Here is a 10,196-nt window from a genome sequence, read left to right on the forward strand (position 1 = left end):
CGCAGGGTCTCCTTAACAATATTTCTTCCTAAAAGATCATGACACAGCAACACACAAGCCTCACGAGTCACGACTCATTTCACTTGCCACCTCAGTCGGTTCGTTTCTGAGCAGCCAGACCAGCAATGGAAACGCGTCCATCTAACATCATCGGTTATTCAGCCATCTGCAACCAGATGGCTTCCTGCAGTAGGCTCTGGCAGAAAGAGGGAAGCAAGTGTGTATAAAAAAGGAGAAAGAGAAGACATCGAAAAAATAAATAAAAAAAAGCAGTTGAGTTGGATTTCGGTTAACAGTAAAAAGGGCCTTAAGGTATAAAGAGGCCAAAGGTCGATGTCCGGCGCGTCCCACAAAGCGGTGAACGAGGACAGTGTGTCTGCGTGGCAGGGGGGTGGCCACGTTTCCTCCTCAGATGACGCAGCTCCGCTAGATTGCTGATGCTGGGAACAAACACTAACAAAGGTGTTCCGCCTCACAGCACCCCACTGTCAGGCCTTTGTCAGTGCGAAGGCCCGCTGATAAATTACAGGAAAGACGAGGACACTTTTTTCCATTTCCCCGTCTTTGTCTCGCCTTTGTAATTTTCTTTCATTTTTTTCCTCACAAATGTATTTGCTTCATTCTTCTGATGACTTGCCTGCTGTACGTTTAAAAAAGTACCTGATGTTGAAGCTTTGCAGCCATATTCAGGATGCATGCAACAAAGATGGATGCTAGATTTGAAATTATTTACTACAAAAAAATCAGATGTGGTCCTCGTGAAAGTTTCGGGGGGGGGGGGGGCTCAACTATAGAGAAAAATATCAGCTCACACTGTGTCCTCTAATTTCCTTAGTTTACTACAATATAAATGACATTTGTCTGAGGGTCAAATTTTTATTTTATTTTTTAAACGTCTAAAACTAGAAATGAGATTTATATTATTTTAAAAACTGAAATGTTCTCCATGAATTTTCGGCCCATTTTTCATGAGGCCTCATTGTCTTTCTCTGGGGCACCTTAACACGAAGGCCTGATGTAGAGCGCCCTTAAAATGCTCCACAGCAGGAATGTAAAAAAAACCAGTGTTGTGTTAGTAACGAAGGAATTGCACACATGTTTGAGTTAAATAAGACCATAAACTCACATGCAACCCCGTCGCTGTAATTCTGCTTCGACGTGTACCGTAGATATTTGTTCACCGACAGCAATACAAAATAAGAACTCTCCTGCTTTTCTCTGTCATGATTCTATTACTGCTTGGAGTATTTTATGGCTTTATATCCATGTTCTGGTCTCTATAGATGGGTAGTACGAGACTCTGACTCTTTTTTTGGGACAGTACAATCAATTTTCTTGAGTTAATCCTGCAGCCCAGGACTGGAGTGTTTTTAAAGAAACTCTGAATTTGATATTTCACGCTACTTCTATTACATATAAACATGACATCCAAATGATCCAGATAGTATCATATACACTTGGCTTCAAGTCACCGGCCAGAGGAGACGGTACCACATGTCTGCTTCAAAGCTCACAGCAGCTCACTATAAGGTTTTACTATTTTCCTGAGTAGCTTTATGGAAACCAAAAACTGTGGCCTCTGTGATCCTCCAAATGTGAGTCAGCGGGCATTTTTGGACCGCCGAGTCATAGTGCCTATTGGCGTTTGTCAACACAGCTTCTTGTGCGGCACTCTTTTCAATAAAAAGCCGAGCTCACACGGGACACCCAAGACACAAATATTGGACGCCATGGGTATGAGAGTGTGGGAAACATTTAACATCGACTCATCTAATTTTCCTGCATATGAAACAGGTTGTTTGATTTCCTGCCTTAATTATGGTCAAGGAGCCAAGAATTTCAAAAAATGTCAAAGAATTTCAAAACCAAGGTAGAATTGAAAAAAAAAGGCTCCAATGAAAAGAGAAAGCTAAAGATTTCATGCGACGCAAAGCATCAGCTTATGGAATCCATCAGATGCCTAAGCCTATATCTATCACTCTAAAGAGCTCCTGGTTTTCATCAGACTAATTACAGCTCACATTCTCTAATGCGTTCGACAACTTTAAGGGAAATTTAAGCTGAGCTCGGGTCCGTTATGGTGAACGTGGTGAAGGACAGAAGTGTTTTCATGCTCCTGCAGCTGCATCGGAGCTTCCCTGGTCACCATGCAGAAGACTTCTTTACGTATATGCTCGAATAGATTTACTATTCCTATGTGAACGCATCATCTGGCACTCAGCAGCTCTTTCTGCATGGTTTCTGCTGCAGGCTGAGCGGAAAAGAGGGCCGTTTTAAGCTTGAGTGCACACAATAAAACAAAACGAAAGAGCAGAGAGAAAATAAATAAAGCGTTTCTCAGTGACTTTGGAGTTTTAGCTCAGAAGCTTGTCTGACAGGACTGATTACTCTTATTGGGAAGGGATTCTTACTTTAAATGCATCCACAAGTCAAGCTAATCCTCTAAAAAGACAGGACAGTAATGAAACACCAGATAGTGGTTTTCACTTATAACCAAGGCTCAAACAACATTTCTCAGCTCTTCATCCAAGGGGACAGAATTTAAGGAGGTTCCAGAATTTCCCTTGCAGTTTCCAATAAAAACGCTCCAAATGTGGGAAGAAACTGACATTTTCATCTCTTCCTGCACTCCCTCTGCTCCTTGCTGCGTATGTGCGTCTCTCTCTGCTCCATCTTTCTTCTCCTCTGTCTGCCTGTCTGTCTCGTTTCCACCAGTACATAAGAACACGATCATCATCATCATCACAATCATCAAATAAATCACAACAAGATGAGAAGATTCCACATTTAAATCCCGGAGAGACGTTTCTTTTATTTTCAATTCGAGTCACATGATGGGGATTTTCTCCACCTCGACAAAATGTGACATAGCAAATCCGAAATTATCAAATTATTTACTAATCCAGGGTGTGGTTGATGGATATTGGTTAATAGTGCATGTGGGCCACATTCCCATACTTCAAGTGTGTTTTCCTGAAACATCTTCAAAGCGCGACGTCAATACTTTGTGTAATGGCATATTAAGTTTATCTAAAAACAGATACGCATATCCTTTGTATTGCCAAATGTTCCCGACGTATACAGTGTGTTCTAAAAGTCTCCGGTAATCGTAGTCAAAGCCTTTGTCTCCCAATGACTTTTTCTTTAAGGATGAAACTGGGGCGTGTCCCTGCCTGCCTCAGAAACGTTCCCCATGGATTTCAAACCTGTATTCCAAGCCGCAACTGTCCCTTGAGGCGATTTCTCAGATTACTTGCGGCTCCCTGTCGAGCCACAGAAGGCTTTGTTCAACTTTAAAAAAAAAAAATACATATGCAGTAGTAATCTAAAATAACGTCAGCGTAGCTTTGTTAACAATTCAAAAAGATTCGAGTCATATTTCAAAGAAAACAACAAAGCTCTCTGGCATCACACACACACACACACACACACACACCTGCACTTCAACATACAGTAGCTTGCTAAGAGTTTCGCCAGAATCTCATCGTTACGTACCTCTTGATGTACAGAGTGAGTTGCTGAGTGCAGAGTTTGATCCTGTTCTGAGCCTCCATATGTGTCATGAGCTCCGTGCTTTCACCATTGATAGCCAGGATGGTGTCGCCCGGACAAAGGCCACCTTGGGCGGCCTTGCTGCCTGGTGTTACCTGAAGATAAAACACACACACACACACACACACACGCAAAAAGAAAAGACAGCTATTATAAGTGGTGTCAGTCGGTGAAGAAGGGGGGAAAAAAAGACAAAAAGAAGGTAAAAAAAAAAATCCCTTAGGGAACACTCAACCGCAGGCTTAGAATTTACTCAACCGCAGGCGTGCAATTTCAAATGTCGCCTAACAACCCTGGGAATTGAGAGGCCTCTCAGGGTTCTGAACCAGGTGAAATATTTGGAAAGCGAAGGAACATTTTACAAGCCTGGCCTTTAAATATTCCATTATATTAACAAAGAACTCGGTTTAATGTTGGATAGATTTGCAAACATTTGCTCTGTGGCTCTTTCTGGTAAATCGGCAGCTTCCTTTCTGTAATCCCTCATTCCGGAAACACGCTGGCCTGTGGATATTTAGGGAGAGGAGGGCCCGAGTCTGTTCATTTCACCTTCACAAACACACTTAGTAACATCTGATGACAATTTTCCAGTCGGCCCACAATAATGTTTGCGTGTACAGGTGTTTCCAGGCCTGCCTCTGACTGGCCGTCACAGAAAAGAAGAATGAAACCAAAAACAAAAAAAAACAATGTCATATGGCAGTCAAAGTGAACAATTGCAATCCCTTCGTATCCTCTATGCGCTATCACACCATTACATGTATGAGTATTAGTGCAACACATTTCCTGATTGTTAAAGGAGAAGATTTTTGGCAACTAGTTGAAATTGATCACAAGGTCTATAACAGGATTTTAAAAAGGGACAGTTTGTCCCAAAATGTGTAATACATGCTTGTCCTAAAGTTTTTCCCTCGTGGAATAGAACATGATAGTACTTCAATTTCACTTGTGGTACCGAAAAAAACGCACCTACAATAACAAAGTCTAGTCCCAGATACTCACACAATCCAGAAGTACTGAGCAGCTTTATGTTGGAAGTATTTTCTTTCTCGATCAATATATCTACCCAGCAGCCTCACATTTATGAAGCTCACCGGGGTAGTTAATGGCAGAGCTCAGTGAGGGAGAACACCAAGGAGGCGTGCAGTCACAAGCCTCTCAGCCAAGCCTAAACGCATCAGAATGATGATATCATGGAAAGAAAACAGTTCCTACATTAAACGAAAAACATCCAGGTCTGTGGGACACCCAGCAGAACCGGGTCAAGGTTTCCTGGGAGAAGACATGGCTGCTGAGCTTTTCCAAATATCTTTTTTTTTTTGGCACCGTCTTGTTTAATTATAGTTGAGAGAAGGCACATATTTTTAGCACACCTCCGAAATGCCAACACAAATGTCAAGACAATGAAAGAACTCTGCATGCAAGAGGTATAATGCATGTATTTGAAGTGAGGGCGAATTGTCCCTTTAAATATATTGATCAAATAAGATGTGGCTATGTTTGTGGCCCTATTTTGCAAAGTGAACAACCACAACCAGACTTGGTATTCATTAATTGTCTTGAACATCTGAATCTAATAAAGCTTCTTTTTTTTTTTTGTTACTGATTGTCTCAATGGAAATAAAAAGGTTAAGGCAATGTTAATTTTTTTTTTTTTTTCAACTTGGCGGTAAAAACCATTAGGTCATCAAAAGCTACAGGTTTCGTTTTCTGACTGGGTATTCCGTATCCAGCTCATAACAGGGAATGAGGGCCATCCAAAAGCCAACAGGATTTCTGACCTCAGAGCTGAAGCAAACTATGGAGCAAATCTATTCTGAATGATGACAAAGTTGTTTCTAGGCCACTGTGGAAAGAAAAACACAGAAAACCATCGAGCATTACAAGAAATAACATCTTAAGCTTATGCGATACAAATTAAACTCCCTTTTTATTCATAAACCTAGAGCATCAGCCGATGAATGGAATTTGTTAGCAATAGAAAAGTAAGATTCATGTATGTTGCTTTTAACTGCTGTTACATTGAATGCCATTATAGTTCTGAACCATCGCTCAGCAGCGCACAGTTTGTTTTTTTAAATAGCATTAAAAAGGTCACATTCTCTAAGATGTGGCCATTATGGCTTTATTTGATGGTATTTATGGCAGCAACTAAACAGCCTTATCAGAAATCTCAACAGTGATAAATTCCATGAGGCAGTTCCACATTAGAAACCATAAAATGCCTTTCATGGTTAAATAAAGTTTTGCTTTGAATACCACAGAATGGTATGTTTTATTTGGTCCATGTCAACTAATAATACTAACGCTGGTAGAAATTCTTGGAGATTACCTCTGGAATTCAAATTGTCTTGCAATTCTCCTCTGAATAAGGACATAAACAGAACCTGGTCCATGAGTGGAACAAGCACGCCTTAGAGGTCAAAGAGGTTTGAAGGGCAAACAATAGCTTGCCGTTTGTTTAAACGATGAGTGAACAGTCTGAACATTTCCTCACTTCCCGGTTATATAATACCTTTGGTTACACAATGTTTTGATCGTAAAGTAGTCAGAGGCAAAGTACAGATAAAGTACTCAGGACCTGGAAATATGGCCAATGAAACCGCTCTAAAACAACCTGCTGATACAGGCTTTTCTTTTTTAAACCACACTTCTCTCATGAATGGATTCCACAGACGAGCGCTCTGCTGGGTGGGAGCAGTGCCTCTCATTCCTGACAGCTTGACAAGCACCTGTGTTTGCTTGCCGGACCTGGATAGGAACCGCAGTTATCACCTTTGTGATGGAAGTGTGTTTCTATAGCCTGAGGTTCTGACTGGATTATCGCTCCAACATAAACAGGCTAAATCAGCACAGTAACAAATGAGTAAACGTGAGACTCCGTGAGAACACAAGGAAATGGGAGAAATGCATGTGACTAATGACATTAGTCATGAGTCTAACTGGTCTGTAATCAGATTAATAAGAGTCTGTCTGGTGAGTTCTATCTACGTTGTGCATCGTCACCAGAGCACCACAAGAATACCCTTCAGGTATTTGAAACACAACTGGAAAAGCACCCGGAGAGGACAGACCTCCGCCAAGGCCAAAAAAAAAATAAACCGGTCCTACCTTTAAAACTTCTGGATCCACATGGTGAATCTGGATCATCATCAAAAAAGGTTCTAAATTGTTCTTGTCATCTTTACACAGCAGCCACGAAAAGTAAAAGTGAATCGGTGTTGATTTTGGTTTTTGAATCCATAAATGGAGCTTTCAATGTCAAAATGTCATGTTTTTTCCTGACCGCATTCTGGATCAGATCCAGAAGACATTTTGCATGATAGTTCATATCCGACCACTTTATGACTGTGATTTTTGAAGAGCAAATTAAATGTCTATTTTACAAGATATATATTTTTAAAGCCTCCATGAAATAAATAAATGGTAAAATCCACACACACACACATATATATATATATAGTATCCAGACATGTACTTGGACCACCCTCAAAATTTAATGACAAAGACCTATCAAATGAATATGATACATAGGATCAAAAAAAAACAAGAGTATTTGAAGATGAATTATTATCGAGAATAATCCTCGTGTCGAATGAAGTCAAATGGACTCGTAGGAAAAGCTTGAAGATGCTTTACCTCTCATCCAAGGGGCTTCTTCAGTTCATGAATCAAGTCACGGTAGCAAACACGGGTTTGGAAATCCCTGTCCAGAAAAATGACCGTTTGCCATTTGGGAGGACGAACAAGTGTCCTGCGTCACTCTCTGTCTGCACATAGGTTTGACATTGCATCGCCAAATTTCTAACACCACCGCTGCCATATTCAACATAGTCCCTCAAAATGCTTCTGCAGCTACATCAATGCTTTCATTATTATTCAGCATCTCTGCCACTGACTCGCTCCCATGCACACACAGAAATTTGGCCACTACACACACACACACACATGCACAAACTCAGGGCAACTTCAGTACAAAGAACAGCTGCTGTGAGTCAGAAATTGTTTCCTAGCATTTATAGCTGTCACTGACTTAAACTCCAGATGAAGGAAAAGGGTAGGAGAGTAATTACATGAAGAAAGTAGTTCTACTGGATTTCATGAATAAATAGTCTAAAACAACTTAACTATGATCATTTTAACATATAGACCAGTCACAGAATCCTGGTTTATCCAAGAGTATGCGATAATAAAATGCCCCGAAAAGATGCATTCGGGAGACTATAAGGCACGATCGCGCTCTCTTTCCCTCCCTCTCTTTTCTTCCTGCGTCACCATTCAGCACGCCAGAATTGCATTTGATGAATCAAGTGAGTTTAGGAGATGCCATCCCAAGCACAGCAGCAACAACCGATCAAATTTGGTCTCAAACTAAACACGAAACCAGCTGCCACAAGTTAAAAGCACATTCCTTTTCCACATTTCTACTTTTAATCACGTCTCCATAAATGGTAATTTGGATGTCTTCACTCCTAAGCGGCAAGAGACATTGGGGTTAAAACAAAGGTCACGCTCTGCCTACTAAAGATTATGTACAATGTCAGAGGAGACACCAGTTGAGCTGCAAAGCTGGCAGAAAACAAGGAGTCTCCAAGAGGTAATGTACAAACTGACTGCCAAGAGACTGCCTCTGCCATGACATATTTTTGTAAATATGCCTGCATCCAACCAGCCAAGGTCTAGAAATGATTCCATACGCCCTCTAGTCCATGAGAGTACCGTTTTTTATTGCAATTTTAACTATGTGCTGCATCTGTCTGTAAAGTTCAACATGTAATTACAGTAATTTCAATGATGCCATCGGCCCTTGTGTTGCCCAATATTCCAATTGCAAAAGACTTCCCCGACATCCTTTGAATAAAGCGTAGATTCTTTTTTTTTTTTTTTTCTTCTTCCCCTTTTTCCAAATAAAGTCTGGAATTGGTGAAAGTGGAAACTGGGGAACAGTGAGACAAACTGAACCTGAAAGATCAAGGCTGAAGAGCGTTCCAGATGAAACCCGGGCTTTGCCAAGACAATTTCAACTTCTAGCAACAGAAGACATCAAGGTACAAGGGGTTGGGGGGGGGGGGGGGGGGTTCTGTGGTTGAGAAAATCAAAGGTGCCGAGCAAGAAAGTCTTCAAATGACACACAGATCCAAAGAACTGCGAAGCCTTGCACGCACACCGTGAGTCAAAGAATGCCTCACCGTCGCATCACGACGCCTTTTTAAAGGCTTGATGCAGAAAACACTTCAGGTGACCTTCAGGGGCTCGTCTGTGCCGCTCAAAGTCGTTGAATCACTTGCTGTTAAAATATTTAGGGACTGGCAACGCAGCCGAGCACGACACCTGGAATCCTTCAGCGGCACCAATGATGAAAACCAAATGTCTGCACCGCTTCCACCGCTCCGCTCGCTGCATCGTGACAGGCCTGCAGCAGGACTGTGTTTATCCTGGCCCAGATCAAGTATCGGCTACTGCCAGACACACCACCAAGCACACCGACTTTTGACCCAAATTCTGAAGGTCCGGGGAAGTTCACAAAATCTTTATGAATACCACCACCATTATTCCCTTTTAAGCAGTACTACCAGCAGTAGTACTAACTGTGATGAAATAAAGTGTAATAATCCAATGATCATGATCATGATGCACTAGTTTTGATCTGTTGTTACTAATATGAAAAAATATGATCGAATTTCACAGTTATTTAAGCATTAAAGTAAGAACCAGAGGAATAACGTGGCTTTATCCAAGTTATGAATCGACATATTATTGTATTTTATTTGGTCTCCTGATGCTGCTTAAAAGGACGACTGGCCATTGACGGCTTCTAGAAACCATCCGGATCCTCGAATTCAACAACCTCCCAACTTTTACTTTCATTCACAAAAAAAACCCGCTGCTGGAAATATAATTATTATTATTTTATTTCAAATTGATTGACTGGTTAGACACCGCGACTTTTCTCTTCGCTAGCACCGGAACTAATGTAAAAAAAAAAGAAAGAAAAGAGTATTATTATCAAAGTTCTGAAGTAGAAAAACATCTCGCCAAGATCGCGCACGGCTCAGTGGATGATTCGGCACCAGAAGCAGACTCCACTTACCCTGGAGACGGTTAACGGTGTGCTGAAATCCCGTCCCCCGACGAGCCGAAAGCCCCACGGAGAGGGTCCCTTCAGTGCGACGCTGCGGGACATGTTTGGCAGACGGACCCGTTGACCGGCTGGGCCGAGCGGCGAACCAACGAAACAAGGAAGCTCAAAGGTAGCAAGGATCCCTCTAGCCGGCTGCTAGGCAACGACGGCCCGTCTGAGAAAAACTTTCCTTTCAACTTGAATCACGTTTAAATAAAGAGAAACCGCCTCTGACGTGTTGATGCCCCGCCTTCCGTCCAGCCGGAACAAAGTGGGCGGGAACAAAGAGAGAGAGACGTGCAGGCTTGCGTCATGACGACAACAAGCAGAGCTGGAGGAGGCGCTCAGATCCCTCTGCAATATCTCCCTGTAGACATGCTATTTTATAAATATAAGAATATTATAAATAGGCCTATTTATGCACCGAATGCACTTCAACTTTTATTCCGTTATATTTCAGGGGAGAATAATGTACTTTTTAATCATTTAACTTTAGATTAGGTTGCTTTTTAGACAAATATAT

General features: G+C 41.6%; 1 protein-coding gene across 1 annotated transcript in view; it reads right to left on the reverse strand.

The window, feature by feature from the left end:
- Positions 1-9,758, reverse strand: part of pdlim4 (PDZ and LIM domain 4) — a 28,616-nt gene extending 18,858 nt beyond the window's left edge. Inside the window, exons 1-2 of the mRNA XM_068744333.1 lie at positions 9,644-9,758; positions 3,496-3,647 (exon numbers count right to left, since the gene is read on the reverse strand). Coding sequence (XP_068600434.1) covers positions 3,496-3,647; positions 9,644-9,736 — 245 coding nt within the window. The 5' untranslated portion in view covers positions 9,737-9,758. The remainder of the gene's footprint in view (positions 1-3,495; positions 3,648-9,643) is intronic.
- Between the last annotated feature and the right edge of the window lie 438 nt (positions 9,759-10,196).

Source organism: Brachionichthys hirsutus, chromosome 10 (genome assembly GCF_040956055.1).
Source record: "Brachionichthys hirsutus isolate HB-005 chromosome 10, CSIRO-AGI_Bhir_v1, whole genome shotgun sequence".
Lineage (NCBI taxonomy): Eukaryota > Metazoa > Chordata > Actinopteri > Lophiiformes > Brachionichthyidae > Brachionichthys > Brachionichthys hirsutus.